This window comes from Conger conger, chromosome 2 (assembly GCF_963514075.1).
Source record: "Conger conger chromosome 2, fConCon1.1, whole genome shotgun sequence".
Classification (NCBI taxonomy): domain Eukaryota; kingdom Metazoa; phylum Chordata; class Actinopteri; order Anguilliformes; family Congridae; genus Conger; species Conger conger.
The window spans coordinates 78430118-78455535 of NC_083761.1; the positions used below are offsets into that span (position 1 = coordinate 78430118).

At 53.5% G+C, this 25418-nt stretch overlaps 1 protein-coding gene across 1 annotated transcript in view; it reads left to right on the forward strand.

Annotated features, from left to right (window-relative positions):
- LOC133112726 (CREB-binding protein-like) overlaps nucleotides 1-25418 on the forward strand; it is a 54506-nt gene that overhangs the window by 20952 nt on the left and 8136 nt on the right. Inside the window, exons 3-23 of the mRNA XM_061222909.1 lie at nucleotides 4384-4545; nucleotides 4975-5260; nucleotides 7587-7703; nucleotides 9276-9500; nucleotides 9795-9885; nucleotides 10165-10299; nucleotides 11176-11293; nucleotides 11560-11854; nucleotides 12417-12479; nucleotides 12880-12998; nucleotides 14333-14518; nucleotides 17644-17826; nucleotides 18506-18677; nucleotides 19417-19535; nucleotides 20475-20714; nucleotides 21473-21561; nucleotides 22480-22560; nucleotides 23519-23575; nucleotides 23695-23772; nucleotides 23925-23992; nucleotides 24517-24667. Coding sequence (XP_061078893.1) covers nucleotides 4384-4545; nucleotides 4975-5260; nucleotides 7587-7703; nucleotides 9276-9500; nucleotides 9795-9885; nucleotides 10165-10299; nucleotides 11176-11293; nucleotides 11560-11854; nucleotides 12417-12479; nucleotides 12880-12998; nucleotides 14333-14518; nucleotides 17644-17826; nucleotides 18506-18677; nucleotides 19417-19535; nucleotides 20475-20714; nucleotides 21473-21561; nucleotides 22480-22560; nucleotides 23519-23575; nucleotides 23695-23772; nucleotides 23925-23992; nucleotides 24517-24667 — 3035 coding nt within the window. The remainder of the gene's footprint in view (nucleotides 1-4383; nucleotides 4546-4974; nucleotides 5261-7586; nucleotides 7704-9275; nucleotides 9501-9794; nucleotides 9886-10164; nucleotides 10300-11175; nucleotides 11294-11559; nucleotides 11855-12416; nucleotides 12480-12879; nucleotides 12999-14332; nucleotides 14519-17643; nucleotides 17827-18505; nucleotides 18678-19416; nucleotides 19536-20474; nucleotides 20715-21472; nucleotides 21562-22479; nucleotides 22561-23518; nucleotides 23576-23694; nucleotides 23773-23924; nucleotides 23993-24516; nucleotides 24668-25418) is intronic.

Genomic DNA, 25418 nt, shown 5'->3' on the forward strand with positions numbered 1-25418 from the left:
CTGCCAACCATGGTATGCTAGTAAGTTGGGGTATTCTTCAAAGGTTCGAATTGTGTCTGTGATCACGCTGGGACTCGCTAGAACCGTACTTTCCTCTCGGGTCCTCATCACACTTGTCCCTGTGTTCGCTCTGCACTTTGTTGCACGTTGCTCTGGATAAGAGCGTCTGCTAAATGCCTGTAATGTAATGTAATGTAATGTAATGTAATGCTCCCCGCAGGCTGGTCAGTGGGGTTTTCAGTGTGCGAGTGAATGGGCGAGAGGCAGTCATTGTGAAGCGCTTTGGATAACAGCGCTGCATAACAGCCGTCCGTTTACCGTCCGTTTACGTTCGTCGGCTGCGTTTCGTCCGGCGCTGCTTCGCGCGCTTTGCGTACGGTCCGTTTTCAGCGCTGTGCGTTTCCTGGAGCGGTTTAGATTCAGCTCCGGGGAGCGCGGTGCCCCACCTGGCAGCGCGGCCTCGCTCCCCCCCCCCTCCACCCCAGGGCTGTGAGCCTGTTTGTGGGGGACAGGCGGCGGCGCGTGGCCCCTTCCTCTGGGTGCTCCAGCGAGGCGGCGCTCTGTGCGTCGCCCGACACAGACTGTGTTTGCTCAGGCCTAATTGGGCGGTTAATGGCTGCGGTGATGTTGAGCGGCGCTGGGAAGCTGCCAGGGAGGATAAACTCTGCTGCTGTAAAACGGAGCGGGGTCAGATCTCTGCTGCTGTAAAACGGAGCAGGGTCAGATCTCTGCTGCTGTAAAACGGAGCAGGGTCAGATCTCTGCTGCTGTAAAACGGAGCAGGGTCAGATCTCTGCTGCTGTAAAACGGAGCGGGGTCAGATCTCTGCTGCTGTAAAACAGAGCAGGGTCAGATCTCTGCTGCTGTAAAACGGAGCAGGGTCAGATCTCTGCTGCTGTAAAACGGAGCGGGGTCAGATCTCTGCTGCTGTAAAACGGAGCGGGGTCAGATCTCTGCTGCTGTAAAACGGAGCGGGGTCAGATCTCTGCTGCTGTAAAACGGAGCGGGGTCAGATCTCTGCTGCTGTAAAACGGAGCGGGGTCAGATCTCTGCTGCTGTAAAACGGAGCAGGGTCAGATCTCTGCTGCTGTAAAACGGAGCAGGGTCAGATCTCTGCTGCTGTAAAACGGAGCAGGGTCAGATCTCTGCTGCTGTAAAACGGAGCAGTGTCTGATCTCTGCTGCTGTAAAACGGAGCAGGGTCTGATTTCTGCTCCTGTAAAACGGAGCAGGGTCTGATCGCTACCGTTTTTGGATGAAAAGATGACCGACTTGTTTGGGGCTGAGTAGTCGACAGTGACTTGTGCAGTGTGGAACACGGAGCTGGAGAGCGTGACGTCACTGGCGCTTGTGTTGCGACACACCGCGGATCTGACATCTGCGGTTTGGCAGGAAGTGGATGGGAAACCAGCGCGCAGTCTCACTCTCGGGGGCCTCAGCCACATGAAGAGGCGCCCAGCGCTTTGAAGGGGGAGGCGGGGAGGCACGACTGGAGTCTCCGGTTTGAATCGGGGCGGTAGTGCAGCGTGTCGCAGTGCTAGCATTACCTCCCTGCGCAAGAGGCTGGGCAGGGGCTGCAGGGCCCTCTGCAGACACAGGTGAAGCTACAGGAGCCGTGTGAGTGTGAGTGTGAGTGTGTGTATGTGTGTGTGTGTGTGTGTGTGTGTGAGTGTGTGTGTGTGTGTGTGTGTGTGTGTGAGAGAGTGTGAGAGAGTGTGAGAGAGTGTGAGAGAGTGTGTGAGAGTGTGAGAGTGTGAGTGTGTGAGTGTGTGAGTGTGTGTGTGTGTGTGTGAGAGTGTGAGTGTGAGTGTGTGTGAGAGAGTGTGAGAGAGTGTGAGAGAGTGTGAGAGAGTGTGAGAGTGTGAGAGAGTGTGAGAGAGTGTGAGAGAGTGTGAGAGAGTGTGAGAGAGTGTGAGTGAGTGTGTGAGTGTGTGAGTGTGTGAGTGTGTGAGTGTGTGTGTGTGTGTGTGAGTGTGAGAGTGTGTGAGTGTGAGTGTGAGTGTGTGTGAGTGTGAGTGTGAGAGAGTGTGAGAGAGTGTGAGAGTGTGTGAGAGTGTGAGTGTGTGAGTGTGTGAGTGTGTGAGTGTGTGAGTGTGTGAGTGTGTGAGTGTGTGAGTGAGTGTGAGAGTGAGTGTGAGAGTGAGTGTGAGAGTGAGTGTGAGAGTGAGAGTGAGTGTGAGAGAGTGTGAGAGAGTGTGAGAGAGGGTGAGAGAGTGTGAGAGACTCCTGACTTTAGCCTGTGTTACAGGTGTGTGGAGAGAGACAGACAGAGAGACAGAGAGACAGAGAGACAGACAGAGACAGACAGACAGACAGAGACAGACAGAGACAGACAGACAGAGACAGACAGAGACAGACAGACAGAGACAGACAGACAGAGACAGACAGACAGAGACAGACAGACAGACAGAGGCAGTGGAGAAGAGAGAGAGAGAGAGAGGGCTCTCACTGCTCTCTCAGAGAGAGGGCTGATGAAAGCTAGGCTGGTGGCATGATTGTGAGCAGTGACGTGAGGCTGTGTTCACACTTGTGTTCATGTGCAACACGGCTGCTACTGCACCCCAAGACCATTTACTTCCTCTTCCATTATTCACTGCTTTTTGAAAGTGAACTCCTTAATCCTTTTGAAACTAATTATAAAGATTTAATAATTTTTCTTGTTGTTGCTGAACAACTTTTCATTTCTCCCTTGAAACGGTAAGTTAAGGGTCTTCATTCCTACACAGGCTGCGCTTGTACTGAGCGTTACCAGACCGCAGCGGGTCCGATCTGCGCTCGTTCTGTCTCACTTGGCCTTTTCACCCCGCGGAGAGGAGAGGCTTAAAACACGCTGTGCACTTAATGATGACTATTTCTGGAAATGCTCTGTCTTGTTGAGGCCAGGTGTAAATTAGGCGTTTGTATTAGGGGTATTTGGTGGAAAAGCCGAAGTGCCTTAATTAAATTGTGTCCTTAATAGTGCCGAGTGCAGAGAGGGTGGCTGTTTTCTGTCCGGGAAAGGACTCTGTGCACTAGTCTGGGTCTGGCCAGTGGGTCTGCGTTTGTCTGCAGGAGGCAGTAACTACACACCCCTCAGCCTAGAGGAGTGTATGAGGGACAGTCACAGTGAGAGAGGATGGGTGTGTGTTCAGTTCCCCAGCCTAGAGGAGTGTATGAGGGAGTCACAGTGAGAGAGCTGTCTACGTCAGAGGAGATGGATGTGTGTTCAGTTCCCCAGCCTAGAGGAGTGTATGAGGGAGTCACAGTGAGAGAGCTGTCTACGTCAGAGGAGATGGGTGTGTGTTCAGTTCCCCAGCCGAGAGGAGTGTATGAGGGACAGTCACAGTGAGAGAGCTGTCTACGTCAGAGGAGATGGGTGTGTGTTCAGTTCCCCAGCCTAGAGGAGTGTATGAGGGAGTCACAGTGAGAGAGCTGTCTCAGCCACATTAGAAGTTCACACGTGTTCAAAATGAGGAAGGATGCGCTAACGGTTATTATGGGGACCAAGTACATCTGCCAGCTGTGAGATCCAGGTGCTGCTTCTGTTTAACATTTCATTGAAAATGTTTTTTTTTATCGTGTAAAAGAGCTGCAAAAGTGACCTCGTGATGGAGAATCCGTCAAGGTGGTGGATTTAGATATCTGTACGTCGCAGGAAAACCTTGTGTATCAGGCATCAGGCCTGATGCTATGAAGGTTCACTGGGGGAATAAATGAATATCCGATCAATGGAAGTTTCTTTCGGTGTTTGGGCATCTATCATTGGCATCAGCAAACTTATATTGTTTTTTTTTAATGAAACTGTGGGTTTTACAGCTGCTTTTTGGCGGCCTCAGTCACCCAATTTCCACCAGTACTCCTGGAGCAGCCTTAACTAATCCTGTTTTACCCTCCCTCCCTCTCTCCGTTCTCTCTCCCTCTCCCCCTCTCTCCCTCTCTCTCTCTCTCTCTCTCCGTTCTCTCTCCCTTCCCTCTCTCTCCCTCCCCCCTCCCTCCTCCCCCCTCTCTCTCTTTCCTTCTCTCCCCCCTCTCCCTCTCCCCTTCTCTCCCCCCTCTCCCTCTCCCCCCGCTCTCCCTCTTTCTCTCTCCCTCCCTCTCCCTCTCTCTCTCCCTCCCTCCTCTCTCTCCCTCCCTCCTCCCCCTCTCTCCCCTCTTCCTCTCTCTCCCTCCCTCTCTCCTTCTCTCCCCCTTTCCCTTTCTCTCCCTCCCTCTCCCCCCTCTCTCTCCCTCCCTCTCTCCTTCTCTCTCCTTCTCTCCCCCTCTCCCTCTCCCCCCTCCCTCCCTCTTTCTCTCTCCCTCCCTCTCTCCCTCTCCCTCTCCCTCTCCCTCTCCCTCTCCCTCTCCCTCTCCCTCTCCCTCTCCCTCTCTCTCTCTCCCTCTCCCTCTCCCTCTCTCTCTCTCTGCAGATGGGTCTGCCTGTGAGTGGTGGCTCCTTTGGACAGGTGTTTGGGCAGGGCACAGGGCAGCAGCTCCAGAACAAACCGCCCCCCTTCCCCTCGGACCTGAAGGGCGCGGCCCCCCAGCCCCACCCCCGCGCCCGCGTGGCCAACGCCGTCCCGGGGAAAGAGGTGACCCAGCCGCCCGGTCCGTGGCCCTCTCCTAGGGCCAGAGATTCAGTCACCCTAGAGAGAGTTTTCCAGCACTGTGTCCTGAGTGTTAAAGTGGGATAATGTTAACTTTCTCTCATGCGTTTCCCCTCCTTCTCTCTTCCTCTCTGTCCTCTACTTCCTCTTCCATTACACATTCCTCTATCATTTTCCCCTTCCCTTTCTTTCCTGTTCCCTCTAATTCTTCCTTTCTTCCCTGCCTCTCTCCCTCCTCTCCCCCTCTCTCTCCCCCCTCTCCCTCTCTCTCCCTCCCTCTCCCTGCCCCTCTCTCTCCCCCCTCCCTGCCTCTCTCCCCCCTCTCACCCTCTCTCTCCCCCCTCTCTCTCTCTCTCTCCCTCCCTCTCTCGCCCTCTCCCTCTCTGTCCTCCGGTCCTGTGGGGGGCGCTGCAGCCCCAGATGCAGCAGCAGGCCCAGGCTCAGGCCCAGGCTCAGGCCCAGCAGCAGGCGCCCTCGGTGGGCATGGTCCCGGGGCAGGGCGTGTCCGCAGGGCCCACGGCCGACCCGGAGAAGCGCAAGCTGATCCAGCAGCAGCTGGTCCTGCTGCTCCACGCCCACAAGTGCCAGCGGCGCGAGCAGGCCAACGGCCAAGTGCAGGCCTGCGCCCTGCCCCACTGCCGCACCATGAAGAACGTCCTCAACCACATGACCCACTGCCAGGCCGGCAAGTCCTGCCAGGGTGAGTGTGTGTGTGTGTGAGTGTGTGAGTGTGTGAGTGTGTGAGTGTGTGAGTGTGTGAGTGTGTGCCGCACCATGAAGAACGTCCTCAACCACATGACCCACTGCCAGGCCGGCAAGTCCTGCCAGGGTGAGTGTGTGTGTGTGTGAGTGTGTGAGTGTGTGAGTGTGTGTGCCGCACCATGAAGAACGTCCTCAACCATATGACCCACTGCCAGGCCGGCAAGTCCTGCCAGGGTGAGTGTGTGAGTGTGTGAGTGTGTTAAGGTGAGTGTTGGTCAGTGTGGGAGTGTGGGAGTGTGGATCAGCGTTGTTCAGGAGTTCGGGAATTTTGACTACATTTTAAGTCCCCGTTGACGTTTTTGTATAGAACGCATTGTCCGTCAGTTGGAGGAAAATGGAAAAGGAGTGATCAATCTCACTCTGAGCGTCAGAGACGAGGCAGGGCTCTGAGGGGAAACAGACGGAAGGAGGCCGCTCTCTGGATGGTGACCGTTTGGGAGGGAGGGTCTCGGTAGGCAGAGCCGTGTGAACGGAGCTGGCTGTGGGTAGGAGTTTACCAATCGAAGGGCGGAGCCACCGTGGCTCTAATGGAGAGGAGTTTGCTCTAATGGGGGTGGAGTGTAGCCTTTTGGCTCGCGTTTCTCTGCTTTTCCCCCAAAGGTCCGTGATTAAACGGCTGTTCTATGTTAACTGGCACCACGGGGCTTGCAGTGTCATGGAAAGTGTTAAAATAATAATTACAGTAATTTCTGACAAAATGCTGAGCGCGGCGCCCTCGCCGGTCCTCATTTCCCAGAATGCCCTTCTCCTCCTCTCTGGCTCTCCTGTCGGAGGTGTGAGAGTACCTCCCGCTCTCTCACCTGGGGTTATATTAGCCTCATTAGTCCATGCCTGTAATGGTTTCCCTGGTTACTGGTTTATGAGAAGCGCTTGATTACTAATGAGGGGTTTATGGATCCGCTGAATTTCCAGCCCCTTCATGTCTCTGAGGGAGCTAGTTTTTACACTTTATTCCTTTATTCTCTGCTCCAGCCCTGAACATTCAGGGAGTGCAGGAAGCTCTGTAACGTGATGATAACCCTGCCTTCAGAGAGTGCAGGAAGTGCTATAACATGGTAATAACTGCCTTCAGAGAGTGCAGGAAGCGCTATAACATGGTAATAACTTTGCCTTCCGAGAGTGCAGGAAGAGCTATATCATGGTAATAACCCTGCCTTCCGAGGGTACAGGAAGCGCTATAACATGGTAATAACCCTGCCTTTCCGAGAGTACAGGAAGCTCTATATCATGGTAATAACCCTGCCTTCAGAGAGTACACATAGCTTTATAGCCAGGTAATAACCCTGCTTTCAGAGAGTACAGAGAGCTCTATAACATGGTAATAACCCTGCTTTCAGAGAGTACAGGAAGCTCTATAACATGGTAATAACCCTGCTTTCAGAGAGTACAGGGAGCTCTATAACATGGTAATAACCCTGCTTTCAGAGAGTACAGGGAGCTCCATAACATGGTAATATCCCAGCCTTCAGGGTGTGCAGGAATCTCTAATACGGTTATGAACTAGCCTTCAGAGAGTGTAGGGAGCTCTGTAACATAGTTATAACCTAGCCTTTTGAGGGTATAGGAAGATCTATAATATGGTAATAACCTAGCCTTTAGAGGGTATAGGAAGATCTATAACATGGTAATAACCTAGCCTTTAAAGGGTATAGGAAGAGCTATAACATGGTAATAACCTAGCCTTTTAGAGGGTATAGGAAGAGCTATAACATGGTAATAACCTAGCCTTTAGAGGGTATAGGAAGAGCTATAACATGGTAATAACCTAGCCTTTAGAGGGTATAAGAAGAGCTATAACATGGTAATAACCTATCCTTTAAAATGTATAGGAAGCTCTCTATCATTGCAATAACGTAGCCTCCAGCAGTGCAGCTCTATAACATCGGAGACTTAAAAGGACGGCTGATAATCAAGGCATAGTTGACCTTTATTTTTTTTGTTTGAATATAAAATATTTGTACAGTAGAAAAAATCTTAACACACCCAATTATACACAATACAGTGAAATATAACTAAAATAAGTGTGAGATTTGCAAGATAACCTTTCTGATTTCTGTGGCGACTGGTTAAATTATTTTTGAAAGGGCAGATATTTACATTACACTTTTCTCTTTTACCGCGTGTATGCTAATGTAACACGTTGCTAAAAACCTTGTTTTGCTGTGCTCACGGTCTCTCTCTGTCCCTCCGATTGGCCGGCGGTCTCTCTCTGTCCCTCCGATTGGCTGACGGTCTCTCTCTGTCCCTCTGATTGGTCCCCCCAGTGGCCCACTGTGCGTCCTCGCGGCAGATCATCTCGCACTGGAAGAACTGCACCCGGCACGACTGCCCCGTCTGCCTGCCGCTGAAGAACGCCAGCGACAAGCGCAGCAGCCAGCAGCGTGAGTGCCCGGCCCGTCCGGCCAAACGCGGGTCCCCCGGCCCAAACGCGCTGTCGCCCCTGCCGAACGCGCGTCCTCCGGCCCCCGCGGCGTTGGGTCGAGGCGGAGGAAAACCCCGCTCCATTTCGTTCCCGTCAGACTTGCAGAATTCGCAGAATTATTCGGCCGGGAGGCGGAGCCGGTGAAATCAGTTCACGGGTGGAAGAAACGCGATGCAGGACTTTTACTGTCTTATCCCCGCACTTTCCACCTCTGTCTTGGCCCCCCACACACCCCCAAAATGGCCCCAAACACAGATAGCACACTTTGGCTCCGAGAAGTCTAATCTTGTATTACCTTCACTCCCTTTAAAAAGGTAACTTTGAAAACTACTGCCATTCTGTTGGCTTGCCCCGTGAGCGTCTGTGTGGCTCTGCGCGTCTGTGCGAGAGGGGGAATCTGCGCCCCCTGCAGGACGGCCGCGTCACTGCGCTGCGCGTGAGGGCTTGAGGAGCGGAGCGCATTCCTGCAGGGCCGGCCAGAGGGGGCGTGGTCACCCGCCTGCCCCGCCGCCATTGGCCAGCTGGCTGGTGACTCATTTAAATCGCCCTGCCGTAGTCCAGTGCAGGAGCAGACTTTCTTTCTCCTTTCTTCTGTTTCTTTCTCTTTTGCTTTCTCTCTTTCCCTCTCTCGCTGGCTCTCTCTTTCAATTTCAATTTGCTTTCTTTTAGGTGAGGGAATGATTGTCAAAAAAAAAACAAAAAAAAATCTTATTTGCATTTAATAGAATTTCTTTCTTTTTTTTCTTTTCTTCTGGATTTCTCTTCTGGCCGGCCCCGGTACTCCACTCCACTATTTTGGCAGGTTTCTGTCCCTCAAAGCCAAAGATTCAGCCAAAGAAAGTCTTTTCTCTCCTCACATTTCCCTGTAATGAAAGCCAGGAGAGAGACGTGGAGCGAGTCTCAGGATTAGCGGAGTTGCGGCTCGCTCTGGGAGCGAGCGCACAGCCGCTGTTGGCTGTTGGATTGTAGGCCACTCCCCTGTGCATTACTGTCACTTAATCTAGAGTGATTTATAGTTTTATATCATTTTTTATATAAATTTTATATAATTTTATGTCATATATAATTTATTAGACCAGTCCCCCCTGGAGCAATGAAAGGTGAAGGGCCTTGCTCAAGAGGCTTTGAACCACCAATGTTCCAGGTCCCAGGCAAGCTTGGCCTGTAGCCATTAGCCCCGTTTGAGATGAGTCTGGGCTGGAACCTATCCCAGCATGCATTGCTGTGGCCCTACTGTGTCTTAATGTCTCACAACCTCTCTCTCCCTCTCTCTTCCCCCCCTATGTTTCTCTCTCTCTCCACCCTTTCTCTGTCTCTCTCCCTTTCCTTCTTTCTCTGTCTCTCTCTCCCCCTCCCCCTCTCTCCCTCCCTCCCCCCTCTCTCTCCCCCTCCCCCTCTCTCCCTCCCTCCCCCCTCTCTCTCCCCCTCCCCCTCTCTCCCTCCCTCCCCCCTCTCTCTCCCCCCGCCCTCCCTCCCTCCCCCCTCTCTCTGCCCCCGCCCTCTCTCTCTCCCTCTCTCTCTCCCCCCACAGCCCTGTTGAGCTCTCCTGGAGCAGGGCTGCAGAACTCCATGGGCACGGCCCCCGGCCAGCAGGCCACGCCCAGCGTGAACACGACCACGCCCATGGACCCCAGCTCCATGCAGCGGGCGTACGCGGCGCTGGGCCTTCCCTACGGCAACCAGCCGGCTTCGCAGACGCAGACCCCCGGGCAGCAGACCACGCAGACGCCTCAGCTGCGCACCGTCAACGCCCTGGGTAACGGCCCTGTGTGTGTGTGCGTGTGTGCGTGTGTGTGTGTGAGTGTGTGTGAGTGTGAGTGTGAGTGTGAGTGTGAGTGTGAGTGTGAGTGTGAGTGTGTATCTGTGTATCTGTGTATCTGTGTATCTGTGTATCTGTGTATCTGTGTGTCTGTGTGTCTGTGTGTGTGCGTGTGTGCGTGTGTGTTACCCAGACCTGGTCACTGCCCTGAGTGCTTGTGTACCCTGTTGTGTTTGAGTGCTTGCCCCACAGTGGACCCTGCTGGTCTGACTCCGCCTCTCGCCCCTCCAGGCACTGGCCAGATGAACATGGGGGGCGTGGCCTCGTCAGAGCAGACCAACCTGCAGTCGGATTCCTCCCTTCCGTCCTCGCTGAACGCCAAGTGAGTCCGATCCCCGCCCCCTCCTGTCACATCCTCTCTGTTACTGTCAATGCTAGCCTCATTTAGGGTTGCCCAGCCCTGTTCCTGGAGACTCCGCTGTCCTGTAGGTCTTCACTCCAACCGTAATGTTGGCACCCTTGACATCTCAATTTTTTGAATGAGCCGTTCTTTGTTGGGGCTGGAAGTGAATGAAAGCTGTCAGGACAGTGGATCTGCAGGAACAGGGTTGTGCTAGCCGCCTCCCCCTCTGACCGAGCTGTCCGTCACTCTGTCCCGTAGCCAGCTGATGTCAGACGGGGTGGGTGGGGCTAACATGGGCATGCCGACCGCCGCCCCCCTGTCCTCCAGTGGCGTGAGGAAGGCCTGGCATGAACACGTCACTCAGGACCTGCGCACCCACCTGGTGCACAAACTGTGAGTCCCTGACCTGCTGCACACCCCCTACTACACCCTAACGTACTACACACCTCCTACTACACCCTAACGTACTACACGCCCCCTACTACATCCTAACATACTACACACCCCCTACTACACCCTAACATATTACATACCCCCTACTACACCCTAACATACTACACACCCCCTACTGCACCCTAACGTACTACACCCTAATGTACTACACACCCCCACTGCACCCTAACATGCTACACGCCCCCTACTACACCCTAACATATTACATACCCTCTACTACACCCTAACATACTACACACCCCCTACTGCACCCTAACGTACTACACACCCCCTGCTACACCCTAACGTACTACACACCCTCTGCTACACCCTAACGTACTACACACCCCCTGCTACACCCTAACGTACTACACACCCCCTGCTACACCCTAACGTACTACACACCCCCTACTGCACCCTAACATACTACACACCCCCTGCTACACCCTAACATACTACACACCCCCTACTACACCCTAACATACTACACACCCCCTACTGCACCCTAACATACTACACACCCCCTGCTACACCCTAACATACTACACACCCCCTACTACACCCTAACATACTACACACCCCCTACTACACCTGAACATACTACACACCCCCTACTGCACCCCAACATACTACACACCCCCTACTGCACCCCAACATACTACCCCCTAACATACTGCACCCTGACATACTACACACCTACTCATTTACGTACTGATAACAGAGTGTATGTTTGTATGCACATACAGTGCGTTTGTGTGTATGTGTGTGTATATATATGCGGTGTGTATATGCGTGTGTCTGTAATGCAGTGATCTGACGTGGCTCCTCCCCCTGCAGTGTTCAGGCCATCTTCCCCACCCCGGACCCGGCGGCGCTGAAGGACCGGCGCATGGAGAACCTGGTGGCCTACGCCCGCAAGGTGGAGGGGGACATGTACGAGTCGGCCAACAGCAGGGTACGGCTCAGCCTGGCTCCGACCGCTGTTATTATTTGATTGGGTCCGGTTCTGACAGCAGCAGGGTACGGCTCAGCCCGGCTCAGATCGCTGTTATTATTTGATTGGGTCCGGTTCTGCCAGCAGCAGCCCATGGTCAATTATGGTTCAGTGTTATTATTTGAGAACATGGCACAATGTCACTGTGGCCTGTGTGTGATAATTGGGAGTGTGGATTACCCAGAATGCCCCAGTTGAGTGGCTGACCGTCTGTCCGCCTCTCTCAGGACGAGTATTACCACTTCCTGGCGGAGAAGATCTATAAGATCCAGAAGGAGCTGGAGGAGAAGAGGAGGTCGCGGCTCCAGAAGCAGATCATTAACCAGGCCCCCCTCGCCGCCCAGGGCAACCAGCAGCCCAACGCCCTAGGGCCCCCCCAAACTGGCCTCCCCCAGCCCAACGCCCTGGGGCCCCCCCAGCCCAACTCCCTGGGACCCCCCCAGCCCAACGCCCTGGGACCTTCTCAAGCCGGCCTACCCCAGCCGAACGCCCTTGGACCCCCCCAAACCGGCCGGCCCCCCAGTGAGTTGCCCAGAGTAAAGCTTGAAGTGTTAAAGCCGGGAAAAACCTGGAAACATGCATCCCAACACAAACATCTGTCTACTTTCAGATTATGAAATCATTTCATGATACTGCTCAGAAAAAAGTTCAAAAATGATAAATTGTGCTCCTTGGCGATATGTTAATGTTTCAGTATTTCATGGCTTACAGCTTTACTTGTTGTATGACCTTCAAACTGTAGATATTATTGGTGAAACCACATTAAAAAATTATACCACGCCAAGTTTGGGTATGGCCAGCTCTCGCTCCCACAGTGACTTGCTCACCCACTCACACACTTACACACTCAGACACACACACACACACACTTACACATTCACACACTCATACACTTACACACTCGCTCATTTCTGTGCTGTTGTAAATGCATGTTCGTTTTTTTTCACTTTCTGATGTGGCTCTGCTTGTTGTTTGTCTTCCCTCTCCCTCCCTCTCTCCCTCCCTCTCTCCCTCCCCCTCTCTCTCCCCCTCTCCCTCCCTCTCTCTCCCCCTCTCCCTCCCTCTCTCACTCCCTCTCCCTCAGACGGACCTGTGCCTATGCCCAATGTGCCAAATCAGATAATGAATCGCATGCAGGTTTCTCCAGGTACATGTCCCCTCTCTGCCCTACACACAAATGCCCGTCTCTTCCTCTCTCTCTCTCTCTCTCTCTCTCTCTCTCTCTCTCTCTGAGCCTTTTTTTAAAATTGTGTCCGGGACTGCTCAAGCTTCGGCTGAATAGTAGAAAGTGGGCACTGAGAGTTTGGATGTCATTGGTAGCTTAGCGCACATTTAGCCTTCATTCGCACTGGATCACCGAATGTTGGGAGCTGTTACTGACTTGGTCTCCGTGAGTCTGGAATGGCTTCACGTGGCCCCTCTGTTCCTCCTCTGATGGGGGCAGCCTGCCCCCCTGCCCCGGTGACCAGACAGTGTAGGGTACGAGGGGCTATGTAGACCTGCGGGTGCACGCTTCTGATTGTGTGTGTGTGTGCGTGTTCCTGCAGGAATAAACCAGTTCAGCTCCATGCCCATGCAGAACGTGCAGATGTCCCAGACACCCATGGGCCCCCGCGCGGCCTCCCCCATGAACCACCCCGTACAGAACATGGGCTCTGTCCCACCGGTGAGTCACCCCCCCAATCACGAAAGGCTGTGTCAGTAGCTGTGTTGGCCAGGTTAAAGGCTGTGTCAGTAGCTGTGTTGGCCAGGTTACAGGCTGTGTCAGTAGCTGTGTTGGCCAGGTTAAAGGCTGAGTCAGTAGCTGTGTTTGGCAGGTTAAAGGCTGTGTCAGTAGCTGTGTTGGCCAGGTTAAAGGCTGTGTCAGTAGCTGTGTTAGCCAGGTTACAGGCTGTGTCAGTAGCTGTGTTGGCCCGGTTACAGGCTGTGTCAGTAGCTGTGTTAGCCAGGTTAAAGGCTGAGTCAGTAGCTGTGTTGGTCAGGTTAAAGGCTGTGTCAGTAGCTGTGTTGGCCAGGTTACAGGCTGTGTCAGTAGCTGACTTAGCCATGTTACAGGCTGTGTCAGTAGCTGTGTTAGCCAGGTTAAAGGCTGAGTCAGTAGCTGTGTTGGCCAGGTTAAAGGCTGTGTCAGTAGCTGTGTTAGCCAGGTTAAAGGCTGTGTCAGTAGTTGTGTTGGCCAGGTTACAGGCTGTGTCAGTAGCTGTGTTGGCCAGGTTAAAGGCTGTGTCAGTAGCTGTGTTAGCCAGGTTACAGGCTGTGTCAGTAGTTGTGTTGGCCAGGTTACAGGCTGTGTCAGTAGCTGTGTTGGCCAGGTTAAAGGCTGTGTCAGTAGCTGTCTTAGGCAGGTTAAAGGCTGTGTCAGTAGCTGTGTTAGCCAGGTTAAAGGCTGTGTCAGTAGCTGTGTTGGCTAGGTTACAGGCTGTCAGTAACTGTGTTTGCCAGGTTAAAGGCTGTGTCAGTAGCTGTGTTGGCCAGGTTAAAGGCTGAGTCAGTAGCTGTGTTAGCCAGGTTACAGGCTGTGTCAGTAGCTGTCTTAGCCAGGTTACAGGCTGTGTCAGTAGCTGTGTTAGCCAGGTTACAGGCTGTGTCAGTAGCTGTCTTAGCCAGGTTACAGGCTGTGTCAGTAGCTGTGTTGGCCAGGTTAAAGGCTGTGTCAGTAGCTGTGTTAGCCCAGTTAAAGGTTGTCAGTAATGCCAGCTTCTTTCTTCATTGTTTAATAAGCCCAGCGGTGTGTTTGAGCTGGCCACTGTTTGGTGATGTGATTATCAAATCACAGTCCTCAAGGTCTGCTGGATTTCCACCCTCCCTTTACCTGGCAGTCAGGTGTGAAGACCTGGCCAACCAGTAGCTGTAATTGTTGAGCGGAGAAGAGAAAAGCAGGGCCGGATTTGAGGTCCAGATTTGATGATTGCAGTAGGTGGTTGGTGCAGGGGTGCGCAGGTTTTGGGTGGCGGGGCCCTGTGCTGTTGCAGTGCTGATGTGCCCGTGCCCCTGTCCCAGATGGGCATGTCGCCGTCACGGATGCCGCAGGCGCAGGGCATGATGGGAGCCCACGCGAACAGCATGGTGGGCCAGACGCCCAGCCAGGCGCCCTTCATGTCTCAGCCCCAGTTCCCTGCCTCCACCTCAGCCATGAGCGTCACTGTGGGCCTGAGTCAGCCTGGAGCTCAGAGTGCTGTCACTCAGGTGAGTGCACACACTCTCTCACAGACTCACACACACTCTCTCACAGACGCACACACACTCACACACACTCACACACTCTCTCACAGACACACACACACTCGCACACTCTCTCATAGACACACACACACTCACACACACTCACACACTCTCTCATAGACTCACACACTCTCACACACTCTCTCATAGACTCACACACACTCTCACATAGATACACTCACTCACACACTCTTTCATAGATACACCCACATAGATACACTCACTCTCACATACACACTCACACACCCTCACACACCCTCACACACACACACACTCACACACTCTCTCATAGACACACACACACTCACACACACTCTCACACACTCTCTCACAGACGCTCACACACTCTCACACACTCTCATAGACACACACACTCTCACATAGACACACACTCTCACACACACACACTCACACACTCTCATAGACACACACACTCTCACACACTCTCTCATAGATACACTCACTCACACACTCTTTCATAGATACACCCACATAGATACACTCACTCTCACATACACACTCACACACCCTCACACACCCTCACACACACACACACACCACTCACACACTCTCATAGACACACACACCCACTCACACACACTCTCACACACTCTCTCACAGACGCACTCACACACTCACACACTCTCTCACAGACGCACACACACTCTCACACTCTCTCATAGACACACACACACTCACACACTCTCTCATAGACACACACACTCTCACATAGACACACACTCTCACACACACACACTCACACACTCTCATAGACACACACACTCTCACACACTCTCTCATAGATACACTCACTCACACACTCTTTCATAGATACACCCACATAGATACACTCACTCTCACATACACACTCACACACCCTCACACACCCTCACACACACACACACACTCACACACTCTCATAGACACACACACACTCACACACACTCTCACACACTCTCTCACAGATGCTCACACACTCTCACACACTCTCATAGACACACACACTCTCTCACAGACGCACACACACACTCACACACTCTCTCACAGACGCACACACACTCTCTCAGACACACACACACTCACACACACTCTCACACACTCTCTCACAGACGCACACACACTCACACACTCTCTCATAGACACACACACTCTCATAGACGCACACACACTCTCACACTCTCTCATAGACACACACACACACTCTCACACTCTCTCATAGACACACACACTCTCACACACTCTCTCATAGACACACACACACTCTCACATAGACACACACTCTCACACACACACACTCACACACTCTCACACACTCTCATAGATGCACACCACACTCACACACTCTCTCATAGACACACACACACTCACATAGATACACTCACTCACACACTCTTTCATAGATACACCCACATAGACACACACACTCTCACACACACACCCTCACAAACACACACACACACACACACGCGCAGTTTAACAGAGCCGCCGTGTCCCCTGTGCCCTCCTGCAGCAGCAGCAGAACGCCTCCCTCCCCATCAGCGCCCTGAGCTCCATGGCTCCCCAGCTGCCCCGCGCCACGCCCCCGCCCGTCGCCGCGGCAACCCCCGCCAGCCTGCAGCCCCTGCAGCCGTCCAGCCGAGCCTCCACCCCCACCCCGGCCCCCGACGCCCGGCTCCACCCCCACGCAGGGCACCCCGCCCCAACCCCGCACCCCCACACAGCCGCCCACCACCCCGGTGTGTGCCCCGTGCAACGCTCCCCCCCCCCCCGGCTACAGAGCCGGCTTAAGGGTCCCGTGTTTTTCGGGAAATGACAGCGGAGTTTTCCAATTGCCTTGTGGATCGTGAGGGAGCTGTCGGTGCTCTAGACAGCACTGTGCCCCGAACAAACCCACTCCGTCTGTTTTAAGAAACTGTGCATTTCAACAACCCGCTTGGACTTCCATCATTTTAGGCCCTCGCAAGTATACGCTCATTTGCATATGCGCTTTATGTAGGAAATTTATTGTAACGGGATGAACCCCTTGAGAGAGGTATCCTCTCGGTTTTCGAGGGGGTCCCAACGTTGATCCCACGTCTGTCAAAGATGTCTGTTCACTGTAGACCGAAGCAGCAAGTGTAATGTTAAATGATCCTGGACGCGGAGCCAGTAATGAATGTACTTCACAGAACATGAGTAAATCAGTGTTAAATGTTCTAAATCACAGCTTCCTGTGGTTGTGGGGCTGGAATGGAGTGATATGAAAAAGGCTTGCACTGGGCATATTCATATTTTATCAGTGCCTGGCCAATATAAATTCAGTGGCACAAAAACCGTGTCATTTGCGGTGATGTTACACCTGCGTAGCCTCAAACCGTGACTGTGAAAATTAAGCAGTCTAGACCAGTCACTTCTCCACCTGTGGAGCTGATGTGGGCTGATCGTTCTCTTGTTGCATGGCTGTAGTGTGGTTAGAAACAGAGCTTTGCTTGGTTTGGGTGTTAAGACCCCCCCTCTCTCCCTCCTTCCTTCACTCCCTCCCTCTCTCCCTCTATCTCTATCTCTCCCCCTCTCTATCCCCCCTATCTCTCCCTCCTTCCCTCCGTCTATTTCCCTGTTTCTCTCTCCCTCCCCCTCTCTCCCTCCTTCCCTCTCCCTCTCTCCCTCCTTACCTCCTTCCCCCCCTCCCTCCCTCTCTTCCCTCCCTTCCTCTCTCCCCCTCTCCCTCTCTCCCTTGCTCTCTCTCCATCCCCCTCTCTCTCCCTCCCTCTTTCTCTTTCTCCCTCCCTCTTTCTCTTTTTCTCTCCTTCCCTCTCTCCCCCTCTCTCCCTCTTTCTCCCTCCCTCCCTCTTTCTCTCTCTCTCCCTCCCTCTCTCTCTCTCCCTCCTTCTCCCTCCCTCCCCCTCTCTCTCGCCCTCCCTCTCTCTCTCCCTCCCTCTCTCTCTCCCCCCCCTCCCTCCCCTCTCTCCCTCCCCTTCTCTCCCTCCCCTCTTTCTCTCCTTCCCTCTCTCCCCCTCTCTCCCTCCCCCTCTCTCTCTCTCCCTCTCTCTCCCCCCCTCTCTCTCCCTCCCTCTCTCTCCCTCTCTCTCCCTCTCCGGGGTGTGTCCCAGCTCTCGCAGAAGGCAGCCAGCCTGGACAACCGCGTCCCAACACCGGCGTCTGTCACCAGCGGCGACGCCCACTCCCAGCATGCACTGCACGACCTGCCGCCAGCCTCCGAGCCCAAAGCCGAGCCTCTGGATGACGAGCAGGACCCGGAGTCCGCCGGAGCCAAGATGGAGGCAAAACGAGAGGTGTGCCAGGACGCACCCAGCCTGGGGGGTATTTCAGGAAGCAGGAGGGACCGGGTTTAACTGGATAACTGCACTGAGTGAAACCCAGAACGGCTCTTTTCACTTCGGTCCATGTCCCGCATTTGGGAGGGCTTCCGGTTTTCACTCGGTTATCCAGCTTATCCTGCAGTACTGCTTCATGAAATGGGGCCCAGAGACTCAGTCTTAGTCCCACAAAGCACGTCTAAATATTAAAACGTGCTGCTCATTGTTTTGATAGTTGTAAGTGATGTAGTGGTTATTGTCATCATAAGGAATGTGCGAGTTATGAGCAGGGATGTCAAACTCCTGGAGGCTGTAGTGCCGCTGTAGTGGTTGGGGTGTTGAACGCATATGTTATTAATTGAAGTTTCTGGCTAAAGATTTCACAGACCTGGTTTTCAATGACGTGTGTGGTTCTTTGAGTGAGAGAGTGAGAGAGTGAGAGAGTGAGAGAGTGAGAGAGTGAGAGAGTGAGAGAGTGAGAGTGAGAGAGTGAGAGAGTGAGAGAGTGAGTGAGTGAGTGAGTGAGTGAGTGAGTGAGTGAGTGAGTGAGTGAGTGAGTGAGTGAGTGAGTGAGTGTGTGAGTGTGTGAGTGTGTGAGTGAGAGAGAGAGAGAGGTCAGGTGAGATGCATGCTCAGGCTTCTGCTGCTGTCCCAGGTGGAGGAGGATGGAGGCTCTCTAACGGGGAAGCTGAAGGAGGAGCCCAAGCAGGAGGGCATGGAGGTGGAGGAGCGGAAACCCGACGTGAAGGCGGAGCCCAAGGAGGAGGAGGAGGGCGGGGCCAACGGCACGCCCGCTTCCACCTCCCCCACCCAGCTGCGCCGGAAAAGTGAGACCCTGAAAACACCCCGCCCTCACGCCCGCCCCCATGGGCCTCATCACACCTGTGTTAGCTGTGAAAGTAGCCGTTAAATAATCAAGTGTTAATGAAGGGCTTTCTCCGAGATCCAGTGTCTCTGCCCTGGGGTAGGTTAAGCTGCTTTCTGCCCCCTCCTGTGAGGTTTAAATGGGTTGGAATTGTGTCAGATGCAGGGTTTTAATTTTAATGCTAATGAAGTGTTGTCTAATTAACCACAGCATAGCCCTGGGCTTGTTCCTCTGTGCCCTTCAAACTTTGAGCACCGACTTTCCTCACTGAGAGCTGCTCCCTGTCTCTGGGGCGGCGTTACGCTGTACCCCTCTCTGTGGGGGTGTATTTGGGGGTGCGTTACGCTGTACCCCTCTCTGCGGGGGTGTATTTGGGGGTGCGTTACGCTGTACCCCTCTCTGTGGGGGTGTATTTGGGGGTGCGTTACGCTGTACCCCTCTCTGCGGGGGTGTATTTGGGGGTGCGTTACGCTGTACCCCTCTCTGTGCGGGTGTATTTGGGGGTGCGTTACGCTGTACCCCTCTCTGTGGGGGTGTATTTGGGGGTGCGTTACGCTGTACCCCTCTCTGTGCGGGTGTATTTGGGGGTGCGTTACGCTGTACCCCTCTCTGTGGGGGTGTATTTGGGGGTGCGTTACGCTGTACCCCTCTCTGTGGGGGTGTATTTGGGGGTGCGTTACACTGTACCCCTCTCTCTCCAGTCTTTAAGCCGGAGGAGCTGAGGCAGGCGCTGATGCCCACGCTGGAGTCGCTGTACCGGCAGGACCCCGAGTCCCTGCCCTTCCGCCAGCCTGTGGACCCCCAGTTACTGGGCATCCCGGTGAGAGCAGCACAATTTATACCACCTCTCATATGCCACACACTCATATACCCCACACACGTACCCCACACACATATACCCCACACACATGTACCCCACACACATGTACCCCACACACATATACCCCACACACATATACCCCACACACATGTACCCCACACACATGTACCCGACACACATATACCCCACACACATATACCCCACACACATATACCCCACACACATGTACCCCACACACATGTACCCGACACACATATACCCCACACACATATACCCCATACACATGTACCCCACACACATATACCCCACACACGTACCCGACACACATGTACCCCACACACTCATATACCCCACACACGTACCCCACACACATATACCCCACACACTCATATACCCCACACTCATATACCCCACACTCATATATCCCACACTCATATACCCCACACTCATATACTCCACACTCATATACCTCACACTCATATACCCCACACTCATATACTCCACACTCATATACCTCATACTCATATATCCCATACTCTGTTTTAACATGACCTCTCAGGCATACTACATACTCAGAAATACCAGATACTCTGGAATGCCCCACACTCTGGAATGCCCCACACTCAGAAACAACCCATACCCTTCCTATCAGGAATACCCCATATTCAATGATATCCATATGCAGTAACCTGCACAGCCTAAAGTAGAATTCCACTTTAATATGTTTGTAGTGATAGCCGAGTGATTGCCAGGCTTGTGCTTATGTAGTCCACGTGGATAAGCACGTAAATGTAAATGTGCCTTCCTATATTTAATCAGTAAATCTTGTAAGTGTAAAAACCGTTCATTTATCCTGAAACCGTGATGGACAGATGTATATGCAGAGCTTCGAGGTGTGGAACTCGGGGCTAATCGCCTGTTGTCCCCTCTGTGCTCCAGGACTACTTTGACATCGTGAGGACCCCCATGGACCTGTCCACCATCAAGCGCAAGCTGGACACGGGGCAGTACCAGGAGCCCTGGCAGTACGTGGACGACGTGTGGCTCATGTTCAACAACGCCTGGCTGTACAACCGCAAGACCTCCCGCGTCTACAAGTACTGCTCCAAGCTGGCCGAGGTGTTCGAGCAGGAGATCGACCCCGTCATGCAGGGCCTGGGCTACTGCTGCGGCCGGAAGGTGAGGCAGGGTGGGGTACTGCTGGGGCAGGAAGGTGAGGCAGGGTGGGGTACTGCTGGGGCAGGAAGGTGAGGCAGGGTGGGGTACTGCTGGGGCAGGAAGGTGAGGCAGAGTGGGGTACTGCTGGGGCAGGAAGGTGAGGGGGCAGGGTAGGGTACTGCTGGGGCAGGAAGGTGAGGCAGGGTGGGGTACTGCTGGGGCAGGAAGGTGAGGCAGGGTGGGGTACTGCTGCGGCTGGAAGGTGAGGCAGGGTGGGGTACTGCTGGGGCAGGAAGGTGAGGCAGGGTGGGGTACTGCTGCGGCCGGAAGGTGAGGCAGGGTGGGGTACTGCTGGGGCCGGAAGGTGAGGCAGGGTGGGGTACTGCTGGGGGAGGAAGGTGAGGGTGCAGGGTAGGGTACTGCTGGGGCAGGAAGGTGAGGCAGGGTGGGGTACTGCTGGGGGAGGAAGGTGAGGGGGCAGGGTGGGGTACTGCTGGGAGAGGAAGATTGTTTGCTCTGCCCTGCACAGTTACTGTGTGTGGGTATTCTCCAAGCTATGAGCAGCCCATCTAGGCCCTGTGTGCGTGTGCGTGTGCGTGTGCGTGTGCGTGTCCCCAGCAGCTCTTGCACATGGCCCAGCCTCTGCTGCACTGGAGGGGGAACAGGGGGAGGCTCAGGGCCTAAACCAGAGATGATGCCTGCTGATCAGCAATGCTGTAGCGTTTTTACTGACTCCTCTCTCTCTCTTTCTCTCTCTCTCTCTCTCTCTCCCCCCACAGTATGAGTTCTCTCCACAGACTCTCTGCTGCTACGGGAAGCAACTGTGCACAATCTCCCGAGACGGGACCTACTACAGCTACCAGAACAGGTGAGCCAACGGCATTCATTCATTCATTCATTCATTTGTATGTGCGTGTGTATGTCTGTGTATGTCTGTGTATGTCTGTATGTCTGTGTCTGTCTTTGTATGTGTATGCGTGTGCGTGATTTCTGAGGTATGAAAGCAGCTCTCAGCAGCTGACAGTGGATGAGGAACCACAGAGCGCTGTCCGGGTGCAAGGGGGACGGTATAGAGTGTCGCACCCCGCCGTCAGTAATGGTAAATTGATGCTTCTCATTGACCCATTCATACACACACTCGCACACCAACTGCCATGCAAGGCACCGACCAGCATTCGGGGGTTAGGCGTCTCGCTCAGGGACATTTCGACACTTCCATTTGCCAGACAACTGCTCTTACCGCTTGAGCCAATGTCCCCCAAGTGTCTGCTTATGGCCAGAGTCTGTAGTACTTCACTGCACAATGTGCTCCCCTGCTCCCCCTGCTGTTGGCATTGTGCTACTGCAGTCCACTTTACATTCCATTGAAGAAAAAAAGCAGCAGTTTCAGTCATCCGATATGTAGAGCAATGCAGGGCTCAGAAGACAGGGGATGTTTTTATTATGTGCATGTTAATGTACATCTGTTCTTCAGTCACCGCCTGAAACACCAAAGCACTGCAATGCAAATGTTAACAGACAACTCCAGGCCAACTGGGGGGGGCTGCTTTTCCAGCAAGTTTAGCATACAGTGTGTGCGTGTGTGTGTGCGTGTGTGTGCGCGTGCGTGTCCGCACGCATTTGTGTTTGTACCAGTATGTTTTTGCGTGTGTGTTCCTGTGCATGTAGCACATATGAAAAGGCACCTGTAATTTGATTTGTAGAAATGGTTCCCGAGGTAACGCTCTAGTCTCTCTCAGCCGTTTCGGGCCTGTGCGTTTACCCTGGCCGTCCCTCTCTCCTGCAGGTATCACTTCTGTGAGAAGTGCTTCAACGAGATCCAGGGCGACAGCGTAACCCTGGGAGACGACCCCGCCCAGCCGCAGACGTGAGTGGCTCCTCCTCCCCCTCGGCCGTCCTGTCGTCACGGCGACGGGTCGGCGAAGCCCGTATTGAAACGATAAGAAGTCCCATCTCACATGGCCTCACGGGGAGGATTACAGGTCCCCGGTGTTTGTTTTCACACGGAAGTCGCGTAAAAACACGTCCCTGCTGCGTATGTGTCCGTTGGGTAGGGAAGGGAGAGCAGTGGAGTGTTGGGCCATACCAAAGACTTGGCCCTCTCAGGCTCTATCCATCCTGTTTGAGCAGACCTGTTTTAAGAGAAACACGCATGTGTGAGCATGTGAGCGTGTGAGAGTGAGAGTGAGAGTGAGAGTGAGAGTGAGAGTGAGAGTGAGAGTGAGAGAGTGAGAGAGAGAGAGTGAGAGAGTCAGTGAGTCAGTGAGTGTGAGTGAGTGAGTGAGTGAGTGAGTGAGTGAGTGAGTGAGTGTGTGAGTGTGTGAGTGTGTGAGTGAGTGAGTGAGTGAGTGAGTGAGTGAGTGAGTGAGTGTGTGAGTGAGTGTGTGTGAGTGTGTGAGTGTGTGAGTGTGTGAGTGTGTGAGTGAGTGAGTGAGTGAGTGAGTGAGTGAGTGTGTGTGTGAGTGAGTGTGTGAGTGTGTGAGTGTGTGAGTGTGTGAGTGTGTGAGTGTGTGAGTGAGTGAGTGAGTGTGTGAGTGTGAGTGTGAGTGTGAGTGTGAGAGAGTGAGATCTCTGCAGCAGGTAATGGTCACATTATGGTCAGCTCTGATGGCTCTGCACCTGGAGCAGCAGTGTAGTGGTTAGGGAACTGGGCTAAGCTCCCAGAGGCTGTCAGTTTGATTCCCGGCTGGGACTCTGTCGTTGTACCCCTCAGCAAGGTGCTTAACCCAAACACTCTCTCTCCCCCTCCTCTCTCTCTCTCTCTCTCTCTCTCTGTCTCTCTCTCTCTCCTTCTCCTCTCTCTCCCCCTCTACCTCCATGTGCAGTAAGATCTCTAAGGACCAGTTTGAGCGGAGGAAGAACGACAGTCTGGACCCCGAACCGTAAGTCCCTCTCCCGCTCTCCCGTGGCCCCTACATTGCTCCAGGTTACTCAGCGCGTTTCTCTCCTGCCTTTGCTGAAAGTTGGGGTTTGTCTAACGCCCTGTCTCCCACCCCTGCAGGTTTGTTGAATGTAAGGACTGTGGGCGCAAAATGCACCAGATATGCGTGCTACACTATGACGTCATCTGGCCGTCCGGGTAAGCACTGCGCCGCTATTGGCCGGTCGGGCTAAATAGCATCTAATGTAATGTAAATAAAGATTTAACAGAGTTACATTGTATTTCGACGTATCCGTTTGAAAGCGAATGACCGACTGGTGTGTGAAAATGCAATTCGTCCCCTTCGACAGATTCATTTGCGATAATTGCTTGAAGAAAAGCGGGAAGACGCGCAAGGACAACAAGTTTTCCGCTAAAAGTAAGTGTGAGGCCAGGCTGTGCGGACGTCCGAGCTGGTGTGGGGCGCCGGGGCGTTCAGGAGACACAGATACGCCCCCCGGATTCTGAGCCCCTGTTCACATAGATACAGATACGCTCCCCGTGTTCTGAGACCCTGTTCACATAGATACAGATACGCTCCCCAGGTTATGCTAGCTCATCGAGGGACTGTTGAGGCTGTTGGCACAATCACTTAATTATGACACAATTTACTGTGTTCTAATCTATGAATAGACCAGTGTCGGTTGTGTGCAGCCAATTGGCTCATTTAGCCAGGGTAATTGGTGGAAACAAAAACCTGCATGTATGTTGGCCCTCCAGGAACAGAATTGCCCACCCCTGCTTAACTGTAGCCTGATTGAGTTGTAACCTGCTGTAACAGCCTGTGTGTCCGTGTCCGTGTCCGTGTCCGTGTCCGTGTCCGTGTCCGTGTCCGTGTCCGTGTCCGTGTCCGTCTGCGTCTGCGTCTGCGTCTGCGTCTGCGTCTGCGTCTGTGTGTCGCAGGGCTCCAGACCACTAGGTTGGGCACGTTCATAGAGGATCGGGTGAATAAGTACTTGAAGAGGCAGAACCATCCGGAGGCCGGGGAGGTGTTTGTACGAGTGGTGGCCAGCTCTGACAAAACCGTGGAGGTCAAACCTGGCATGAAATCCAGGTACCAGCCCCCTTAACCCTGACCCCCCTTACCCTAACCCCCCTAACCATAACCCCCCTTACCCTAAACCCCCTAACCCCCTAACCCCCCGACACATACACCTGTACAGGAGTCATACGCAGGTACCAGCCTCCCTAACCCTAACCCCCTAATCCCCCTTACCCTAAACCCCCTATTCCCCTAACCCCCCTAACCCTAACCCCCCGACACATACACCAGTACAGGACTCATACACAGGTACCAGCCTCCCTAACCCTAACCCCCCTAACCCCCTTACCCTAACCCCCCTAACCCCCAAACCATAACCCCCCTAATCCCCCTAACCCTAATCCCCCGACACATACACCTGTACAGGAGTCATACACAGGTACCAGCCCCCTCACCTCCCGACACAGACACCTGTACGTGACTCATACACGCGTACGTGACTCATACACCTGTACGTGACTCATACACCTGTACGTGACTCATACACCTGTACGTGACTCATACACCTGTACGTGACTCATACACGCAAGTACGTCACTCGTATACAGTGCAGTCCGTAAGTATTTGGACAGTGGTGCAATTTCTGTTATTTCGGCTCTGTACTCCCAGCACATTCATTTGAAATGAAACGATGAATACAAGGTTTAAATATAGACTTTCAGCTTCAATTTGAGGGTATTTACATCCATATTGGGTGATGCGTGTAGGAATTGCATCACTTTCTATATGCAGCACCCACCCCCCTCCCCCGACCGTTGGAGAG